The 22,206-nt window shown below is 34.3% G+C and overlaps 1 protein-coding gene across 4 annotated transcripts in view; it reads right to left on the reverse strand.

Moving 5' to 3' along the window:
• ATG2B (autophagy related 2B) overlaps positions 1 to 22,206 on the reverse strand; it is a 45,828-nt gene that overhangs the window by 17,688 nt on the left and 5,934 nt on the right. For 3 of the 4 annotated variants that reach the window (XR_001331296.2, XM_014249794.2, XM_005520152.3), the window contains exons 4-28: positions 21,289 to 21,391; positions 20,256 to 20,418; positions 19,603 to 19,782; positions 18,486 to 18,582; positions 17,245 to 17,427; positions 16,431 to 16,588; positions 15,654 to 15,765; positions 15,239 to 15,500; positions 14,223 to 14,373; positions 13,530 to 13,622; positions 13,173 to 13,361; positions 11,623 to 11,896; positions 10,406 to 10,511; positions 9,177 to 9,369; positions 8,838 to 8,980; positions 7,567 to 7,724; positions 7,131 to 7,303; positions 6,678 to 6,828; positions 5,648 to 5,847; positions 4,882 to 4,962; positions 3,120 to 3,226; positions 2,763 to 2,855; positions 1,890 to 1,960; positions 835 to 911; positions 430 to 600 (exon numbers count right to left, since the gene is read on the reverse strand). Coding sequence is in view for 3 of the 4 variants with exons in the window: in XM_014249794.2 (XP_014105269.2) it covers positions 430 to 600; positions 835 to 911; positions 1,890 to 1,960; positions 2,763 to 2,855; positions 3,120 to 3,226; positions 4,882 to 4,962; positions 5,648 to 5,847; positions 6,678 to 6,828; positions 7,131 to 7,303; positions 7,567 to 7,724; positions 8,838 to 8,980; positions 9,177 to 9,369; positions 10,406 to 10,511; positions 11,623 to 11,896; positions 13,173 to 13,361; positions 13,530 to 13,622; positions 14,223 to 14,373; positions 15,239 to 15,500; positions 15,654 to 15,765; positions 16,431 to 16,588; positions 17,245 to 17,427; positions 18,486 to 18,582; positions 19,603 to 19,782; positions 20,256 to 20,418; positions 21,289 to 21,391 (3,689 nt within the window). In the remaining variant the exon portion in view is untranslated. The remainder of the gene's footprint in view (positions 1 to 429; positions 601 to 834; positions 912 to 1,889; positions 1,961 to 2,762; positions 2,856 to 3,119; positions 3,227 to 4,881; positions 4,963 to 5,647; positions 5,848 to 6,677; positions 6,829 to 7,130; positions 7,304 to 7,566; positions 7,725 to 8,837; positions 8,981 to 9,176; positions 9,370 to 10,405; positions 10,512 to 11,622; positions 11,897 to 13,172; positions 13,362 to 13,529; positions 13,623 to 14,222; positions 14,374 to 15,238; positions 15,501 to 15,653; positions 15,766 to 16,430; positions 16,589 to 17,244; positions 17,428 to 18,485; positions 18,583 to 19,602; positions 19,783 to 20,255; positions 20,419 to 21,288; positions 21,392 to 22,206) is intronic. The other variant, XM_088058450.1, reaches the window with a different exon arrangement.

Here is a 22,206-nt window from a genome sequence, read left to right on the forward strand (position 1 = left end):
AAACAACAAATGCCAAAAAAGATTTTGCTAGAACAGCTTGATTCACAGCTCTTAAACTGTGAAAAAAAACATCTTAACTTGTTAAATAGTCAAATGATCTAAGCTGGATAATTCATAAAGTAGGTTAGAACATTATGGGTCATGGTATTTAGATCAGCAGAGTACCTGGATAGCTCATATGTGTCCTGGAATTTTCTTCTTTAGATAAGAATAAAGTGCAAGAGGCAAACAGAATAATGTTTTAAAATATTTAGTGACCAAAGCAGAAAAAAATATTATTTTAACTCTGAAATATATTTTTAATTAGATATAATTTGTTAAATTTTTTGTAGAAAATATCATATTATTTGTAAACAGAATGGGGATTAAAATTAAAATATATTACCAAGAAGCACAAAGTTAAATTGCTATCATTTTGCAATTCTATACCTTCATTTTTGGCTTGCTAACTCCATGTTTAACTTCTGTCTTAGCAGGTGGATGTAAATCACCATAACTTGCAATATACTGTATGAGATTCATTAGTGCAGCACACGAATCAGAGCAGGTACGAATATGGATTACATCACTGGAACAGTGCAGCTCAAAACGTGGTTTAGTCTAGATAGCAACAATGAAAAAACAAGAATAGACTTCAAATTATCCTGAAGTTCCATAAAGATGTCATATACACAGTTGTTTTTAAATTATTTTACTTAACTAGTCAAAAAAGGAGTTAAAAAATAAAATCAAAGAAGGTTTTTCAGTTTACTTGTAAGTATAATAAAGTAATATTCAAATCACAATCTCTCATGAAGATTTTACATTTTATTTTGTTTGTGATTAAATACTTACTCTCTCTCCCTCAGAATCAGATTTTACTGCTGTAATGGTTAGTTCCAGCAGTCCCATATCCATAACACGAACATAATCTGAAATACAATAATTTTAGAAATTACTAAGGATATAACAAAACCCTATATACCTGTAGCTATGAAATCATTAAAACCAGCATGAGCTGTACAGGAATCAAAACCTTTTATATCTCTGCATTTCCTTCTTTTATGAGGATTATTTTCAGAGTTCAAGTTTCAGCTACTCAGATCAAGAACTTGAATCTTTTCAGTCCAATGTATCACTCCCACTACCACCATCTGTGTGCACTGTAATCTTTTAAGGTATTTGTCTTCATTCCATCTGTGTGAGTTAAAGAAACCAAGGCACACAGAAGCTGAATGACTAAACATTCTATCAGGTTTTTTTTAGCTAAAGTGAGAGAAAACACATGTTCATATTATACTAATCTTTCAGTGACATTAATAACTTATTTGTCCTCTTTTGTTACTTAAACAAAACAGGCATACCTTTACTGTGTCCCTGCTAGAGATCTCTTATTTAAGCTAAATACACATTTGTGGGCACAAAGTCTCGTTATTTCTCCAACTGATTTGTTAAATATTGATTCAAGTTCCTCAGTCCTTAAAGGTTCTTATTCTTTCAATGAGAGCAACCCAGCTGGTATGATTCTTTTTAGAACCTACAAATCTGTGCCATATAGGACCTTTCAAGTTCAACTATGTAGAATATATATCTCATGAGATCTTTTCTAAGAAAATTTCTTTCTGTGAAACTACAGATTTTTAAGTATATGCTTTTTCAAATACCCATTATTTAAACTGTAACAAGATACTAGAGGAATTGCAAGATGCTTTTCTCTGACATTCTTTTGGATCCACAAATCTAAACCAGAGCACTCAGATTTTTATCAACATTGCACTATTCTCCCATACTCAACTTGTTGCTCCATATTTGCTAAGTCCTCTTCAATAACATTTATATATGGTGTATATGCCTGTAATTTTGTTTCTTTAGGCTCTGCAGTTGATTAGTCACATCTGAAGCATCCTTACCTCTATGGAGGTTCACCATGACAGTGTTGCACTTGTCAGACAAATGCAAAGCAGCTTCATCTAAAATTATCCTGAGACAAAAACAAGATGAAATGAAAATGCTAGAAATGCAGTACAATTAGTAAGTCAAAAGAAATTAGTATATAAAAAGATATTTTTAAACACAAATATATCTAGCATACCTTAAATCCAAACTCTTCACTTTAACCTTTTATAATTTCCAAATCTATTGACAATTAGCCACTGTAAAATATTTTCCCCATTGCTAATTATATATTTCTTACATTTAAATTCATATATTTGATCCTTCCTAGAATAGGAAATAATGCCTTAATCCTTAACACATTTTTATTTTTATCTTTTTCTCTTAATAAACTTAACATTTGTTTCAAAGGTAGCTTAAAAGGTTTTATCAATAAAAACAATCAACTTAGTAGATATTTCAAACAGAATAGGTTAAAACAGAATGAATATTCAACTGAAGTTGCAAGAAAATTATTAGAAGTTCCAGATATTTTCATTAGTCATTAAATACTAAATTAATTAATACTTTGTCTCCAAGTAACAAATTAAAAGAAATCTTAAGGTCTTACTAGTTCATCAAATAGACATAACTTTATTTCAGGACATTCCAATCTTATTAAAAATGAAGAAATGCTTGTTTTTAAAGGAAGCAATCCAACTAAAAAGTATAAATAAACAAAATTATTTATTCTGATAAAACAGAATGATTACATGTGAGCAAAGTGTATGTCAAAATATGGAAACCAGTGTGATCATTCACACAACATGAATGCTTCTGAGGTCAAAAAAGCAGATGGGCATTACAAGTTTTACAGGAGCTTACATGATTCACAATCTTTTAAATCATACCTGAGAGTAGAAGAGGATTTATCTACTGCAACACTGCTGGAAATGCTGAAAGTTTCAACAGTAAGTAGAGATCTGACTGGCAAAAACAAGGGCCTAGTAACAAACAGAAAAAACAAATTAGTGTTCTGTACCTATTTGGAAGCTCACTCAAAGCCTTATAGATTACCTAACTCCATCTTTCCAGACGTAGGCAAGTCATATCCTACTTTAAATTCCTTCCAGTTAAGGGATCTCTGTTAAAAACTCTGTTTTCCAAAAGTACCTAAATAAATATTATTTATAGTATGCAAACTCAAACACTCCTGAAGTGTAAGTACATTGCTGCAGTGCCAAGTGACACACGTGCATTTCACTTACCTGTAATCAAGAGCACAACTCCACAGATGTACATGAAAAGTTGTAATTGTAGCTGGAGGATTATATCCCAGAACAGGCTCATCAGAAATATTCAAAAAATATAAAATCTAAAAATCATAAACATATTAATACTTCAGTATCTATATATACTTCAATTAACAAAAAAATTATGCATCACAAAAGAGAAAATCTGTAACTGGTATGACAATAAGATGTTAGATTAGTAGAAGGAAAAGGTGTGAACAGCTTCAGATACTTAAAGATGCTTACTCAATATCTTTATAGAGAGAAGCGTGAAATGCAAACACCACCAAAAAAACCCAGAAAAACTGCAGCTTCAAAGGTATGGAAAAGACCAATCCACATACACTCAAATGGCTCCTTGTAACAAAGCTTCACAATGAGTTTTTAAAATACTGCCCAAATACAGTCTTATTCATTCCTCTTTGTAGCTGTTATTACAGTGTTTGCATTTGCTTTGCTGTCTCTCTGAAAAGTTATCTTTTCTAGTAACAGTCCACATATAGTTATTTTCAAGTCTGTCTTGAGGGGTAGGTGTAGGAAATACGCTCAGAATCATGTGCACATTCACCATATAAACAGCTTTTTTCATGTACAAAACTAGCTGCTATCCTCCTCTGCAAGATCTGTCATAGTTGTCTCTCCAATATGTTACACTATCAAAGTTCTCAAAATATTCCAAGCCTGGGGCATACCATCACTGCTAGTCTTAATTTTTTCATCTAACTACCCTTTTGGACAATTTTTTTTATTTGATGCCGTCCCCTCTAAAAAAAGATTGCCTGTGATGCACTTGGGATGTTACTTGAGAAAAATTTCATAGAGCAAGGAAGCAACATGGTGTAAAGCAGGCTACACAAACCCATGGGAATATTATGTTGAGGAGAAAGTAACGGCACAGCAGAGTCCGAAGCCCCAAGTTCACCTCCACACAGCTATACAGTAACAATGCATGTAAAAATCAGCATATTATACAGACTGGAGGATACACAGGAGAAGCTTGAGTGTCAAGGGTTACTATCTGTAATCCAGTATGGGGCAGGTACATGCAACAACACTGCTCATGTGCTAATGGCATGTCTTGCTTCGTGCACAAACACAGATCAAGGGGCTCCAGGCCTGTCAGCTGTGCTCTACCTCTGCATCCACACCTATGACTACAACCCTTCTCACTCAGAAGCGTTTGTGTAAACTGCTGCTCACTGCCTCCCCAAAGTCCTCCAGTACTGCTATTCCAGCAACACAAAACAGGAAATGTACAACTGGAAAATGACACTTGAGGGAGAAAGTGAGCAAAAGGGAAAAATACAGAAATGCTTTCAGTACTACAAATAACACGTTTGCTTGTTTTGAGGGTATTTTTAACGTAAGGATTATTTATGTACTTGAATAGTATTGCACTACTGAGATTTTTCATCTGAATTTTAAACAAAACCCGAAATTCAAACTGCAACAGAATGAAGTAAACTCCATCAAGAGTCTCCGTGACATGTTATGGGCAGAAAGGTAGGATGATGAGAGGAACAGTACCAAGTGAATAGACAAAAATTATTTCAAAGTAGGATTATCATCTGTCAATGGTCTCAAAGAGAAACAGGAAAGAAAGAATAACACTTTCAAGAGTAGAGTATGATAACATGGCACAGCCTAACATCAAGATTTTCAATCAAGATTTAGTTTGATAGTTAAGATAATGAGACTGTAATTGAAGATGTAGTCAAGAAAACTGTAGCAACCTGACCTGTTCATGCCAGCTTAAACCTGAAGGCAGCACTCGGTGCTGAAGGGTGGCTCCTCGTAGTCCAACAGCAACCAGAAATTCCTGCATAACAAAGTTGCTTGACTTGGCTTACATGAAACACATGTAACTATTTCACACCTAGATTGTGAAACAGTGTCATCCTGCTCCCAAAAATCTCCTGGTGTCTAGAGAAACCCTGCTTCCCAATACAGAAACCCTGTATAATACAGTATCATACTTTTTGCAGCAGGGTAGTGTAAAAACGGCAGTTTTAGGTGGTAGTAGGAAGGCTGCAGAACCCTTCTTTAGATAACTCAATCAACCTGTTTGTCACCACTATGCCAGCTAAGAGGTCATCTCTCAGCCACATTAATGAACGCTACTGTCATTTACCAGTCAAATTCCAAATAGGTAAGCAAAGGCTGCCTCCTAGATGACACTGCTAGTTAACTGCAGTGTAACTCTATATTTGTTCTTGCCTGTTTTGAAACCAGAGAAACTCAATAAAAACTAACAAAAAAGTCAACTGTTCAAAAAATGCATTCAATAAAGAAACAGCATGATAGCAAAGCATTGGAAGAATTAGTAAATTAAGCTGCTGCTTAAATTTTGAAATCCACCCAAATGATCCTAACAAAATTATAGTTTGAAAATTAATGTCTTAGAACTATATGGCTTCTTCATCTATAACCCTTCTAACTCCATGTCTAGATGCTTCTATATAAACTGATATAATTCAACTTTAAAAAGTACAATTAACACAAACCTTTGTATTGCTCTCTATTTTATCCGATTGGATTTTAACTGCAACAGTCAGCATACTTGGGCTATCCACTCCTACACCATCTGAAGTAGTCCTACTAAGACCATCTTCTTCAGAAAAACAAATAGTAGGCTCTAACCAATGGGGACGTATTGTGCTGGGCAGTCGTACTTCAGAGGAAGGGACGACCCCATCTACCAAACCTGCAAAGAGATTTTGGAGTGAATTACCAAAAGCTGTTACTGATGAAGTGTTAAGGAAAATCCTTTTTATGCTTAATGCCTAAAAAGTTATTTTAATTACCAAAGTTAGTCATGCACAACCAAGAACTGTGAAGGGAAGGTTATGGGTGATCCAATATTTAAAACCACAGTATAGTAAAAAGCTACAATCTTCAATGTGGCTATTAGGGAGTGAGTTTTTTATTTGCCCAACAAAATAGCAAAGTTGAAGTAAAGGACAGAAATCTCCTAGAGGTTACATGGAGGAACATGTATCTCCATTTCATGAGATAGTTCCAGGCTAACATCTAAATACACAATAGCTAAGCCTCGCACTGAAACATGAGTACCACTGATTCAGAGGCATCTGAGGGAGAAACCTTAAAAGGTTTAACTACACGGGGGTTACCAGACAAACACAAACTACACTGTCAAAATTCTTCACCTCCGGACTACAACTACTCAGGAAAAATACAGCAGCCACAGTAGCTTTTTCAATTAAACAACCAATAACATGGAGGAAGAGTGTATTTTCATGGTAAAGAATAGGCTGTATGGCTAATTTGCCAGAGGATCACAATACCTCTAAACACCAGCAGTTGTCAGGAAAGTTGGAGCTAAACTGTAACTGGATTCAGCTATAATGAGGTTGCATTACTGCAGCATTTAGAAACATTAGCTATAAATTATATTCTTTGTGCCAAATAACAGTCTGAGAGAAAAGAGAAAAAAATACAGCCTTTTTCCTCAAAAAGCTTCAAGCTTAGTTAATTTCAAATTTAGTCCCAAAGCCACCTCAATCCCACCCCTACCTTGATGATATAAATTGAGGCTGCTAGAATGGAGACAAACATAGTGTCTGTCCTCAAAGCCTTCATATTTAGTCACACTGAAAAGGGAACCGCTGTTGAACTCAAACCAAAATTCGCCATATTTTCCTTCCACTGTATTTCCATCATCCTGCTGAAGGAAGAAATGATAAAATTATTGTTTGCTCAGTTTGCTGCATTTAGGCATTTTAAACTAACACAACACTTGATATCAATACATGTTTCCCTTCTTGCATTTCAGTTATTCTCACGTGAAGCAAAGTAAACAGAATTTGCAAAATACTGTGCTGCTTTACTGCCTAGTTATATAGTAGTATAAAGATTACAGAACAACTATAAAAAACACTGCCTCCTTCTTTCCAGATAAGTACATACAGCATGAAGGGGATCCATGGTCAAAACAACAAAAAACTTATTCCAGCCCCAGTGCCTCACCTTTACATCTGTAAATATTGACACTAATCCATGTGTCACATTTAGCAGAACAGACAGAAAGCTTTGTGAGTTCTTATTCTGTGAGTCAAGCTTTTTCCTTCTGCGTGAACGATAGTTTGGATCCACAGTGGAATAATACTGGAGTGTTTCTTCCTCAGATCCACTTTCATCATCTAGTAGATAAAATGAAGAACAACAACTCATTCTCCAGCTAGTACACACAATATGTCAATAACTCGCTGCTTCTCCATTGGTAATGCAATTAAATTGCACACATATTTTACCCAATTAAACAGTAATATACCTTTTTTTTTTCTTGGTTTATGTTTTCCTGTAAGTTTACAAAATCTTCCCACTTAATCCTTCCACCTTAATCACTTCAGCCAATTATGCTTCTAAAGCACTATAGTTATAGATGATTTATTAAGTGTATTACCATAATGAACTGCAGATTTAAATTGACTAAAGCTGTCTTTACTGAAAGTGTTGATGAGCTGGCTGGCCACGGATAGTCCAACACCATAAGAAAGGTTTTCAAATGTTTCTACAGGAGATGGAGCTGTGGGTTCCCACAATAATAAATCATTGCTGATCCTAGGAAGAAATACATTATCATTACACAAAATAAATTACTATAGTCCCATTTTATATTAAGTCAGCCAAGCATAAATCCTTTGCAGACTTTAAATAACAGATTCCAGATTCCATAAATAAAATAGAGAAAATAAAGTTCACGAGCACAAGAAACAATAATATATTCATGAGTAAAAGCAATAAAAATGGAAGTAACTTTTATTCTCTAATTATGGTACGCAGATATCAAAGTCTGGTATGTGATAGTGACACAAAAGCCTCTATAAGTAGGTATCTATTAGCTCAGTAGGTTGGAGGGGGAGTTGAGAAATCCCTATTTTGATCACATCAATTTTCAATTAAGTTGAAGGAATCATTCATTCTTTTGATTTAAAGTGAGTGTGTCTGTCAGGGTAAGGATATACGTGATATTCAGTACAGAAGTATTCCAATTGAATATCCAACAGAAGGTTCTGCTTTGTCACTTTGGAAGTGAAAATACTCACAGTAAAGTAACACCTATCAAAGACTAAAATCGATCAGAATTCAACACAGAATATCTCTTGCATATCGCATAGCACAGTAACAATCTAGTAGTATTTCGCTGTTTTTCAGTCAGCAAACTAAAAAATAAATGGTGAACACCCATCTGTAAATTTGGCTCGTTTTCTCTACATTTTTATAAACCTTTGTGAGCCTTACAAACGTGGATTAGGGTTGTTTTTTTCCTGACTGCCTTGCAAGCTCTAGATTTTTAGATGGAAAGAATAAAATTGAGTGCAAGTTTTTGAAGTATAATAATCTGTTTAAAGAAGAAACCAAAGATTAGAGCAAAATGAAACATTACACAGATCTGAACAAAGTATTCGCTGAGAGCCAAAGACCATTTAGCTCCACCCTTTGCTCATAAAATCTGCCAAAAACTTTTTAGCAGACAGCTGCCATGGCAGCAATCAGATACATAACACAATGGTGTCATATTAACTTGGAAAAATATTTATATAGCACTTTGTGTTTTTAAATAAACTATACAAATGAGTTCCTGCTATACCTGCTCAGACAATTGCTTTTGTCAAAAGTGACACAGAACTGAGAGTACAAGTCATGATAACCAAGCAAAACAATAATACTTGCCTGTTATAAAGTTTTTCATAAAAGCTTTTGTTTGGTAATGTTAAGTGAATGTTTGGTAACATGAGTTCCAGTACATAATGAGAATTGCTAATTGTTTTATCCTGAAATTCAGTCATTTCAACTACATCTCCTGGCATCACCATCTGAAATAAAAAATTCTTAAGTTAAAACAAAAAAACCCCCCAAAAAAACCAAAAAAAACCAAAACAACAACAACAACAACAAAAAACCACCCCAAAACAAAACCAGAAGTGGAAGCCAAAAGTTATATATACAGTCATGAGAAGGTATTCATTTTTCCTATCACAAGCACAAAGCAATGACAAAATTTTACAGTACCTCTTCATTTTCAAACATGACCCTACGAGAAGAAAATGGAGAAGGCTCTGGCCTTCTAATATCACAAACATCCTTCAAAGAATGAGACCCTCCTTCTTCTTCCTCTTGAAAGTTATTATCACCTTCTTCCTCCTCAGCTGCTATCCTTTCCAGAATAGAGTGCACAGCCAGAGGGTTTATTTTCAATACAATCCTGACATTGGAGAAGTCATGCAGAATAAGTCATTAGAGTTGCTTATAATGTTTATATTTATGTTCTGTCACATGTCCACTAGTTCTACTGGCTTGCCATTAAATACACAGACTAAATAACTCAAAAGTTCAGGGACTTTTTTATTAGATAATAACATTTTATTACCCAAAGCAATATTGCTAAGAAGAAACTAACTTACACACACAAAGGGACATGGAAAAGGTTCCATCAGCTGAAAGAAAATGTTAAATTCTGCTTTTTCCAGCTCTATTAGGTGACCATATAGGTGACCTAAGAAAAACCCAGGACACTCCCAAAATAAAGCTTGTTTCACTAAGACCATTAACAGATATTAACTGCCTCTACTGCAAGGTATAGCTTCTTACATTTAAACACTGTTATAGAAAAATTCATTTGTGCCATTATAAAAGAAAAAATGCCCATATAAACTTGCTGGCAGAAAGACACTGAATTTTTGGGCAGAAAATGTACACGGCAAATTCTTTGGCAAATCTAAAATTTCCTCTTTAAACATCTTATTACATGCTTCAGCTGACAGGTCCTTCTCTTCAGTAATTCTGAAGTACTGTACTGCCTTGCATGTAATATAAGCTGCAATAATTCAGTCACAATTTAATTATTCTTACTATTCTTATGGCTTATCTTATCATGAAACAAAATTCAGCTAGGATGGGTTGTTTGGTATTCAGTCATGAATGCAGGAAAAAAGGTATAGTAAAAAAAAAAATGGGAAAAAGTCACAAGTCTCTAATCATTTACCTAACTTTCACTGAAATTTACTCAAGTCCATGCAGAAGCCATTATATATTAAAAACCACAGTGCATGAGTGTAAGTGTAGAAGTTCCAGGGGGTTTTTTATAAATTCTTGGGGCCTTTTCAATAGTTACATGCTCTTTCTTTGCAAATTATTTTCAGTCATTTACCACACAAGGATTCTGAATTAAAATCAGAAAAACAACAGTGCTTTATAAAAATTGAATCAGTCCACATTAAAAACATGAAAATTTGTTTTACCGAGGCCAGTCAAAATTGTCTGATGATGATGCTATATCTCCATCCATGCCACCTGACACCTGAAAAAATTTTACTGGTGTTTCTGCATTATCTTCTTCGAATGAACCTGAATAGAAAGAGATTTTTTAGAAATTAACAGAGGAATGACCACTGCTAACTTCAGGTTAGCCACACCTCAGGTTGAAGTCTAACAAGACTAACTAGTCAATGCTACTTACTAAGCTACTTAGGCGAATTTTGTCATCTCTTCTTCCAAAATATTAATATTATCAACTTTTAGAAACAAAAAATATTTCACAGCACTTTCTAGCTAGCAGTAGTTAGAAAATCACATTCTTCTAATGTATACATATCTGCATTTACATTTATAGCATCACTATATTTTGTCATAGCCTTAATTACACAAAATGAGACAGCAGAGAAGATTGCAAATATAAACCAGTCTCATAGATTTATTACTTTGAAAGATATTAGAGGCATGAAAGTATTGAAGTTTTTCAATGATAGTTATTTAGGGAATCAATCTCAGCATCACAGCTTTTTAGAGTTGAAAATGACCTCTGGAGATGGTCTAGTCCAACCCCTCTGCCAAGGCAGGGTCACCTGGAGCAGGTTACACAGGAATATGTCCAGGTGGGTTCTGAATGTCTCCAGACAGGGAGACTCCACGACCCCCCTGGGCACCTGTTCCAGTGCTCAGCCACACTCAACATACAGAAGTTCTTTCTCATGCTAATGTGAAACTTCTTGTGTTTCACTTTATGGCCATTGCCCCTTGTCCTGTCTCTGAAGAGAGTCTGGCACCATCCTCTTGGCACCTGTCTTTGAGATATTTATATATTTATGAGATCCCCTCTCAGTCTTGTCTTCTCCAGACCAAACAGGCCCAGCTCCTGCAGCCTCTCATCACATGAAAGATGCTCCAGACCCCTCATTATCTTTGTGGTCTCCACTGGACCCCCTCCAGAAGCTCCTTGTCTTTCTAGTACTGTAGAGCCCAGAACTGGACACACAGCCTCTCCTCCTAGTAGTATTGTTGGGACTTATGTTGGTATTTAGTACAGAATACAAAACTGCAATAGAGATATCATATCTACACCAAAATTCAGGTGGAAAGACACTCCCTGGGTTACTCCATATGAAAGAACCTTTCTCTCAACTACATACTACCTAGGAAAATCAGAAAGGACTTTTGAATACAATATTAACATTCTTACCAGTTAGCTCTTTAAAGGTAAGCTCTAATTTAACTTGTTCTGGAGTTGACCCTCCTATAAATTCAGTTTTAAATTCAATATCTGTAAATTCAAGATGAAGAATCTCCTTCTGAAGTGATTTCTTAAACCATGGTCCTCTTTCCTGATCTGACCGTAGATCGGGTATTGGGAAGCGAACAGAGAGATTTAGTGCTGGGGCAGTGACTTGAACTGAAACTCGGCAGTTTGCAGGAGTATGTGAATCATCCAGAAAAACTTCAGTAAATGCTTTATGCTAAATAAACCAAACAACAAAAAAACAAAACACAAACCAAAGTGAATAAAAAACCCTTTTGAATAAGAGAAAATAGCATTAGAAATTACTATGGGGAAAGCTTTTGATGATGTGATATCCAAAAATTAAGAATATTATTTATATATCCTAGAAAAAGCACATCAAGACCAACTGCTACTGTTCTTAGGATATTTTTCTATTATTGGTATCATAAAGATGCTACTCAGAAGTCAAGTTTTTGCAAAGATTAGCAGTCTTTAAAAAAACAACTATTTTTGCCTTTTTTTTATCCTCTTAAATTAGATAGTGAGAGTACCAAGCAATACTCAGCTACAGTTAGGAGATACTTGTTTAAAAATTGCTGTTGTTGAAAAGGTGGGAATTACTATCATGTGTATTTGTCCCTTGCAGGATTTCCAGCTCCTGCCACTTTCATGTCCTTCACATCCTCCTCTTTTTCCTAATCATTGAAAGGAATCAAACTTGCAAGACAATAATATTTACAGAAATGACTGATGTCTTACAATATTTTTTAAATAGTCTCTTAAATAGTTTTGAAAGCTGATTTTTCTCTAATCAGCCAATGCAGCAATAAAATTACATGAAGATTTTTGTTGCTGTGCAGAAAATCAGTTAATTGCATTAATCATTCCTCAAGTATTTTAAGAAAAGTCTTTAATACCTATTATTGTGACAACCCAAACCCAGGCAAATAAGCTTCAACTTCTTTCTGTTGGTCCCAGATCACTAGAATGTAATGCTTATGCCTCCCATTCTCTCTATCACCTATCCCAAAAGCAGGAAATGCACAGCATAGGCAATTGGGATGCTTGTGACAACTAAAGATTTCAAGATATAAGTGGAATTGTTAGCAACACTTTATACCAGCAGATGGAGAGCATGATGGGACAGATTAGGGATGAGAAGTCAGTCAAGAGTACTCTTTTTTTACCCAGTTCTCCCAGCTCCAAGAAGCTGAGAACTTGAGCAGTTTGTGAAGCACCTACTACTGTCTTTCGGTCTGTTTCAAGCACACAATCACTGAATGCAAAAAGAGACTGTGTCAGATGGCTACTACTCTGTGTCAGAAGTTGGAAAAAAACAAACCCCAGTCAACCAAATAAATAAAAAAAAAAAACCTCTCACACTAAAAAATAAAAACACCTCAGCCACCACAAATGAACCAAAACCAGCAATATCAGGCTTATTGTCACCCTGACTTCCTCCTGCAAAAAAAACCCAGCAAGTTTACTAATCAATTTCACTTTAAACTTACCAGACTTATGTGCTTATTGTACGAAGCATACATATGAGATGCCATCATCTCCACTGTAGCTAGTTTCTGGGGTTGAAGTAAGGAATTTAATCTGTCTACAATACTAATATCCAGCTCACAAAACACTGGACTTAACTTTATTTGTAACTCTGCTTTCTGTGGAACAGAACTGAGTCTCCCTTGGCTACCCTGAAAAGAAAGAGAAAAAGCACTAAAATCTTCAACACAACACAATGAAACAAATTATAATAACTAGGAATTCAGAACTCTGTTTTACAGTCAATTTTCTGTTCAAATGAACCAAATTAGACAAAGGTTATTGTACAGAAACTTGATGATTTTAATATCCGACCTTACCTGAGGTCCTCTATTATCTAAATGTTTATAATGCAGCTGAAGGCATGGCATAGAGTGAGAATCATTTCTTTCTTCAGAATGAAATGTCAGCAGCTTCAGAAAAAAAATAGTTAAAAATGCTTAATAAATAAGAAGGAAAGAGTTCCCACAGGAAAATATATTTATGACATTTTACCTAGAACAGACAGGTAACCCCACACTGAAGTCACTGGACAGTGCCCCTGCACAGCTGCTTACTCAATCCACACATTCACCTACCTTACTGGATGTCTCTGACCATTAAAAGAGCCAGAAGAATAATCACCACCATGAGAAATCTTTGCATTGCTCAACTCCATTGCTTAGTTTTTGGAAAACATTTACTCTAATGCCCATATTATATATTTAATATTTAAAAGCTTTAATATTTAAAAAAATAAATATTTTAAAATATTTTAATTTATTTTAATATTTAAAAGAAGTAACTAACAAAGTTTGGCTACTTGGTGTTGCTCCTGTCAGGTATGACAGAGGTTGGGCTCACTATCTGAGCCCAGAATTAAATAGTACATTTTATCTTAAAACAGTAACATATTTAAAAAACTAAAAGATATTAAGAGACATTTAAATGACAACCATTTTAAAATCTAGCATTCTCAGTTATTATACAATTAACATTTCTTTTTTATGGAACTCCCTTTATCTTTAACATACCTCTGTATAGTGAGGCTGCACGGAATGAGAGTCAGTAGAAAAAAGGCATTCCAGGAACTCCATATCTCCAATGGATAAGTCAGTACTAAAACTTCGAGAGGCAGTCCTTTGTCTTTGTTCATAAGACACTTTGATGCCAGTACCTATAAACCTGGATTATTAAAATTAATAATTATTAAAATTAGCATAAATCAGTAACAATGATGAAAAGTTAAAACTTAAGTATGCAAAGAAAGGGTCACTACAATCCTTTTAAAATCATTAAAACACCATGATTTCTCCAAATATATGAAAATATCTAATTAGAACAGATTTAGCAACAAAGACAATGAAGCTCATGTTACATAATCAACAATGGTCAGCACAGAGAAATTAGTAAAGAACATTTTAGGCATCTAACCTGAGGTGCAGTTCATATAAAACTAACATCCTTAGATAGACAACGAAGAAGTCAAATGTCTCTCAAAGTCTAAATTACATACATACGGTAAGAAAAGGTATATACACCCTTAAATAGTTTACTCCATACACTGTACTGGGATGGTAAAAATTTCTGAAAAAAAAAGACTGTTGCCTGACTTTATTATTTTGTTCTCACTTAGGCTTTATCCCTACTGATATCATATTTTGCACTAAGTAAAGTCCTAAGCTCCTTCAAGCAGTAATCACTATATTGGAATAACAATAGTTCTGGAAAACACAGCTAGTTCTACAGATACAATTTACTTAATGATTTTCGACTCTCTAGGCTTTTGTCATAGAAACTGTACCTAATTTATTTCATCTATTAAAAAGCTAGATGATTTTAATGCTTCTCCTTTCTTCTTATAAGTTTTTTTAAAAAAGAAGTCTTGGACAACAGATGTCAAAATTCAAGACTATTTTGAAATTAATAAAGAAGTCTAATGCAATTCAAATATTAAGTGACACAATTCCTATGGAAATAAATTTACTCTATTCAAATTTACTTAAAATATATTTTTGTTAATTATATTTATTAATAAGCAAAGTTATACCTAAGGTGATCATGAGAACAAGCTTCTGCAAATACTTCTCGGAAGGACAGAAAATCTTCTGTTGAAAACTTAACTGGCTCAATCTTTTCTATTCGGGCAAAGAAATCCCGAGCCATTGGTGTCAATGGGTTAAGGTTCAGTGAACTTTCAGGTGGGGGTAAAGGGTCAATATGAAGTACAGACACTGAGAAAGTTCCAACTGCCAGTCTAAAAAGTAGCTCAGGTCTGGATTCATCCACAGAAACAGATCTGGATGGAATAGCTGAAATACAAAATTAAGTTCACGTAATTTTTCAGCAATAACACATTTATAAAATCATCTTACTTTTGATTTTCATTTCTTTTTACCAAGTAGCTGCATAACAATTCATTTTCATAATTATCTAGGGAGAACTATCTATCTGCTGTTACTTACATGTCCTTCTTAAGGAAGGCTGGTGAACCATATTGGCTGTTAGCGAGGAACCTCTCGGAGGCTGTAATTCTTGTTTGTTACGATCAAGAAAATCACCCCAAGTTGGTTGCAGCTAAAATAAAAAATATGTATGGCCTTAAATTTGCAAAGAGTTGTTAGACATTACATCAAACATAATAAGGTAAATCAACAAAAAAATCCAACATGCGTAACTAATCAATAGCACGACATTTCATGAAGAATTAGTGCCCAACTTATCAATAAATGTATGCTATATTTTGAGATATGTTTTTCAATTCCTCAGGTTTTTAAAGCCAAAGTTGCACTCCCATGAGCATGTATTTTCTAGCTCCATAACTACTTTCCATGCTTTTCAATAAGGAAAACATTAAGTACACAACAGATTTGGGAAAGATGATGATAGTAACAGCATAGTTTTTATACTGTTCGAGGAAAAATTAATACAACAATTTCATACAACATTGCCTGTGTGGTCTATTTTAAAATAAAACCAGGTGGTACACATGCAGTAATTAAAAAGAAAATAAATCATACAGTATCCTATATAAGCTTCAAGGCATTTGAAAACACATTTCCTAGCTTAGTAGCCAAATAAATGAGAATAATTCCAATACAATTTCCATAGCAGAAAAGGAATACCGAGCTCTAAACATTTTGGTTGTTCTTGAATGTTGAAACAGTTCCTAACATTGTAAAGAATGCAGCAATTATGCAACAGTTTCAGACAGAAGATTCCAAATGCAGTTAATACTATACCACTGTAGTGCTCAGTGGAGATCCTGCTGGTGTAGTTGTGTATGTACTGGTTAAAGACAAGTCTAGATCCATGGTTGGAGGATCTCCAAGAGGTGGAAGGGAGGAAATTAGACTGTGTGACATATCCATTTCAGCCATTGAGAAGAAAACTTCTTCCTCTAGTAGAGAACCACAGATAGTAAAGAGTTATTTACTAATTTAAAAAAAAGCCTTTATTTTTAATAGAAATGTATTCTTAAGTCTAGAAATGTAACTGCTAGACAGAATAACAAGCTAAATACATCATTTACAGAAGTTCTAAATTTTCTTGACATGAGACTAGTAGTGTCTACGGAGAGAGGTTTAAATAAACATCAAAAGACAAGAAGTGTTAATATTAAAACAGTGAAATATCTTATTTTCATATTTAAGTTGGTATAATTTCTATATATTGATGCATTCTCCTTTTGGCAAATCAAAGTATTTCACATTAAAAATAATTAGCAAAAAAGCATTCATATAAAATCATATAAACACAAGTATTATTCTAGATGCCACTTCCTCGACCACACATTTAAAAATATGTCATGCTGTATGTGTTTTTAGCAGGTTGCACATTAACATAAACAGAAAAGTTTTAAGGAAATACTGAAACAAGTCCAGCCTGATACCTAAACTAGTTAATTTTTTACTGAACTTTACAAAGAATGGCATGTCATTACTTTAGGTCAAAGTCATTTTAATACATAAATTGGTAAGATTAAAAGACAAACAATCAATTTAAACAATCTTAACAACAGGTTATTTGCTATTTTGTATCATCTTTTATACTTGCCACGACTAGAAGGTGTTCTGGCACTGTCTGTCTCATAGAAGCTTTGTTCAGATGATGCTCCTGCAGACAAAGACTCTTTCCTTAAATAACGTTTCAACTCCATCTGAATCCGATACTCATCCTCCTGTTGCATTGGCCGATTCTTCCTATCTTTATTTGACAATTCTATCCTGCTTAGACTCTCTGAATTCAAGAAAGGACAGAAATCCTACTGTAATTTCTTTAAGAGTATCCCTAAGAAAATTCAAAAATCAATCTGAAAATGAATCATTGGTGTATATATTTGCATGTGTAGTTATATACATGCCTGTTATACATCAGATGAGTATATCTGAGCATTTTGTTGGGTTGAAAGTTTTACTTGTTCGGAACAGATTAGTCTCTCCTAGCATTTATTAACTTCACATCTGATGGAAGTATTTCAAGGCTGTATATGCAGTGTGTTGGCATATAATATGCATACATTTCTTTTCTCAGCCAGCTTTAGGGACTAAGGCCACAACCTCTTAAAGGTTTTATTAAGGAATTACGAAAGTTCCAGTTTTGAAGATGACACACATCATCTCTATGACATCATCTGTATCACAGCTGTATGTAATACACCTCCAGTTGTCCAAAAACAATGAACACGTCCAAAAAAACACATATATCAGTACTGGAAGAATATTAAGCATCTACCCAAGATATGACAGATCTTTCAAAAGGATTATCTACCCTTAGAAGTGTTACATAAAATAGATGAGAGGAACAAACCGAAACACTCCTACTGCTGTAGTTGAAACACTGCTCTTAATTCTTCACAAACACAAATTCTTCACAAAGACAAACAAGCTCAATTACAGTCTGTTCTATATTTTGTGTGCCTGTCACTAAAACACAGGACAGAGAAATTAAGTTCCTCTTCTGAAACAAGCTAGAAGAACCAGAATTTGTTTGGTCTCCCAGTTCCTAATTTCTTGTATTACTATATAGTCATGTGTCAAGCCTTATTTGTTGGTTTTTTTCATTACTAGATGCACAATTTGCAACTGAAGACAATAAATAAAACAGTCCTAAATCACAGCAGATACAAAGCATTTTACTAATATCAGATAAAAACTCATAATAATGTACCACCACAATTTTTTTTCAGCTGAGGAAAAAAAAATTTTTATCTTGGAGGAAAACTTCTTTATCTTGCAAATTTTTTTTTTTTTTGCTTCTTGTAATACATATTTAACTTTTACAGAATGTTCACTTACCTGGTCCAGCAATAGCTGCTACCATGTCCAATAGAAGATGAACCTGCCTTGGTGACAGAAACAGATGTACAGAATCTATTTGTCCATTTATATCCAACTAAAAAGAAAAGGAAAGAATGATGTCAAGAACACTCAAGGAATTTTTCTTTATACGACTTGAGTCAATTATTTGGATAACAGATTTTTATGCTAGAAAGAATACAGTCATTCCACCAGTATCGTCATCCTCTATAAAACAGCTAGAAATTTAATTTTGTGTTTCTTCCAACCTGTAGGTTGGCAGGATAAATGCAGATATGTCACTGACTATTAGCTTAAAATAAATACACAATCTCATAACAGAAAAAAATCAAGAATTCCATTAATCTGCTGATATTTTTTCTTTAATAATTTCCAAAGTAAACAAAAATAAAGTTAGTTTTACTTTTTAATTGTGAGATATTCAAGTAAGCACCTTTTGAAATAGACCTTAAAACTATAAAGGTCTTCCATTTTGTGTATGTATATGTGTATGTATATATATATGCGTGTGTGTGCGTATATGCATATATATATATATATATATATATATATATGTGTGTGTGTACTTTTTTAATTGGCAGCATTTCTCTATTTCACATGTTATTTTTCTTTTCAAGGACTCTTCCTAACTGAATAACAAGAACAACTAAAGATTGACTAGAAACTGCTGGACGGGGAAAAAAAAGCCTTCTCTACTACAGTAGAAACTTCATGCTTTCTATAAAATATGATACACTATACAAAACAGATCAACAGCCAATTTAAAAACTGGAGAGAAGGGGAAAACTGGAGAGAATATATTACACAGCTTTACTTATATACTCACTACCATATCTACTTGTTTTTTGAACACTTAATTAAGTCTCTCTCTAACATACAGGAATTCTCACTTAACAGATTTCAATGTGCCCTGACTTATCTGGCTACCATAAAGTTATCTTTTTACGCATATTTATTAGGTTAGAATGTAAAGAATCAACATGAAAACTATGGCAATTCTGTTCCCCTGAGACTATTACACCTTTTTCATATGTACTAGAAAAAAACATTCTACAGAACTCTTCATTTAGTTAAAGACCAGGAAAGCATGACTAACCTTAGCTCCAAGAAGTACTTCATTTTGCTTTAATGTTAGGCTTAATGCCATTCTACCGATCAGCTTACAGATCTGTACAGGGTCAGAAGGAGTAACTTCTGGCAAATTTCTTGTTAATTGTGGATGTGGTTCATAAATGATTTTTGGATTCCAGCTAGGTGAAAGCTTTGGTTCAGTTGCCTTAAAAGGTTACAGAAAAAAGGAATAAGAATGTACCCCATTTCTTAAGAAAAATGCAAAACACAAACATTTCAAATAAGGCTATCACACAAATAATCACTTTACAAACTATAAATTTGACTAAGGCATTAAAAACGTGTATTGATAACTGGAAAAACAAGGCACATAGAATACGAAGCATTAGGCCTTTGCAAAAAGAAGAGCAAGTTCCCAGAGAATAGTGAATTGCAGGGTTCTTAAATTTCTAGTTCTTAAAGCTGCAACCAGATTCCAGTACAAAACATCCTAATTTCTACTCAGTCCTAAAATCCATTTCCTTGCCTCTCCTCAAAATCAACAGGAACTAATTATAAAACTTCCCAAACACAGATTTAAGTACAAGTTCAACTCCTCTAACCTTCAGAATTAACCTATTAGTGTAATAGTATATTCTTTCATCAATTAACATCCTTATAAAATGTATTTATTTTTACCAGCTGTGTAGCTGAACACACTGGGGAGGACTTTGCCGATGCAGGAAACTCATCCCAGAAGAAAGAGACACCTGAGAGCTGCAGTAATTTACGAGCAAAAGCTGTGGGCTGATGTACATTAATTCCAGAGCACTCATCTGCAGTTTCATCACAGTACATAGTTCTGGGAGGCAAAAGAAAGGAAATAAAGACAGTGGGTGCATGCAAATTGTTACTTCTCTTGTGCCTTTTAGCCTTTAAGTTTGTACATGGTCTCTCTCCTCATACTTTTGTAGTGCTGTTCACTGTCATGAAATGAAAACCCACCACTCCCTGTGAATGGGTGGACATCTTAATTTTTCTATGGGACATCACCAGAAAACCAATAAATGCATCCAGCGTGAACACATCCCAGAGAACACAATAACCTGAAGCTTATCAATGTTTAGAAAAATAATATTTTATTAGCAATTCTCAGTAAGCATCAGTTTTATTTGATGCTGATCTCAAAACTCTGCAAGAAAGTAGGATTACACTCTCCCATAGGTTGAAAATAATCCACATTAAGAACATGTACAGTATTCCTGTTCAATGTAATTACAAAATTCACATGGGCTCTTCTGAAAGCTCATACAGAATTTAAATTTTCTCAGGGTTTTGGGTTTTTTTCAGGACTATACCTTCTTTTCTAAAAAGATTTAAAGTGTCTTACTCAAAAGGGTCAGTTCCCTTTTCTAATTGCACACATGGTCAACATTATACACTGACTGTTAAATGTCTGAGAAATGTTACTCATTAACTGTAGAAGTTGATGATAATGTATATTGGGAAAAAACAGAACTCTCTCTTCCAATTTGATGGTTACATAACTTTAACATAAACACACTAAGTGGAACCTCAGTGAAAATAGTACTCACTAGCATTATAAAAGAGGTGCTCTAAAGTGTCTAACTATATACTAAGAACACGTGTGTGCAAGTAAAAGGTATTTTATAAGAAATGACAAAAAGTGTCTTAGAAAAAAAAAATCCACAGATTTAAAAAAAAAAATTACCTTTCAACTCTGATTTCAAGCGCAGTTCCACTTTTAGAGTTTTCCGGCACGTGTTCTATTCGTAACACAGTATCTAAAAAGGTAACTTTCACTCTTCTTAGAACTTAAAAGAGAAAACAAGAAAATACAGTGTAGACTATTAAGTCAAGTTACTAAATATAAATATGGTTACTTTTGTAACCATATTAAAGGGTCTTTCATTTTAAGCTCTCAATATTTCAGGGGAAATTATCACTTGAGTTTAATAAGGTAACATGACTTCAAGAGACAATATAAACTCATATTAAATGATCAATATGTATATCCATAGCATACAACTGCTGTCTAATGTTCAGACATTTGAGTAAGTGACAGTTCAAACAAAGTTCTCCTGTAGCTCAGTGTGGATGATCCTCAAGGAAAATAACACCTTCACTGCGCACCATGTCTGAACTATTGAGCATTGCTGCAGCAGCAGACTGTCTGGACTGAGTAATTCCACCTCTAGATGGGACTTCAAACATTTCCCTTAGCTCAGACATTTCTGCTTGAGGTTCTCCACCACAGAATGCAGTCATGAGCCCCTAGTTCCATCCACTTACATAAACTACCTCCAACAAAAAACAGTTTCTAAATTATTTCTTTCAACATGGTGTGATTATGGAGATGCATACAACATAACAGGTCAGCTTTGCATAAACACAGCTAAAAAACATTTCTCCATTTCTTCTTCAACAGCATCACTAAAACAGCCATCTCCAAAACAAAAACATGTCAGCAATCTCTCACGACAGATGTAGGTGGATTTAATATGGTGAAAACAAACACCAACTTGCTCTGAAACAGAGTTCAATGTGTCCACTAAGGGAAGTACACAAATATTTTAGGAAGTAAATGGGGCTTTTTTCCCCACTTCAAAATCAAGATCACATGTCCTGA

The sequence above is a fragment of the Pseudopodoces humilis genome, chromosome 7 (genome assembly GCF_049639895.1).
Source record: "Pseudopodoces humilis isolate 2021_Gansu_Grassland_sample_001 chromosome 7, ASM4963989v1, whole genome shotgun sequence".
Taxonomy (NCBI): domain Eukaryota; kingdom Metazoa; phylum Chordata; class Aves; order Passeriformes; family Paridae; genus Pseudopodoces; species Pseudopodoces humilis.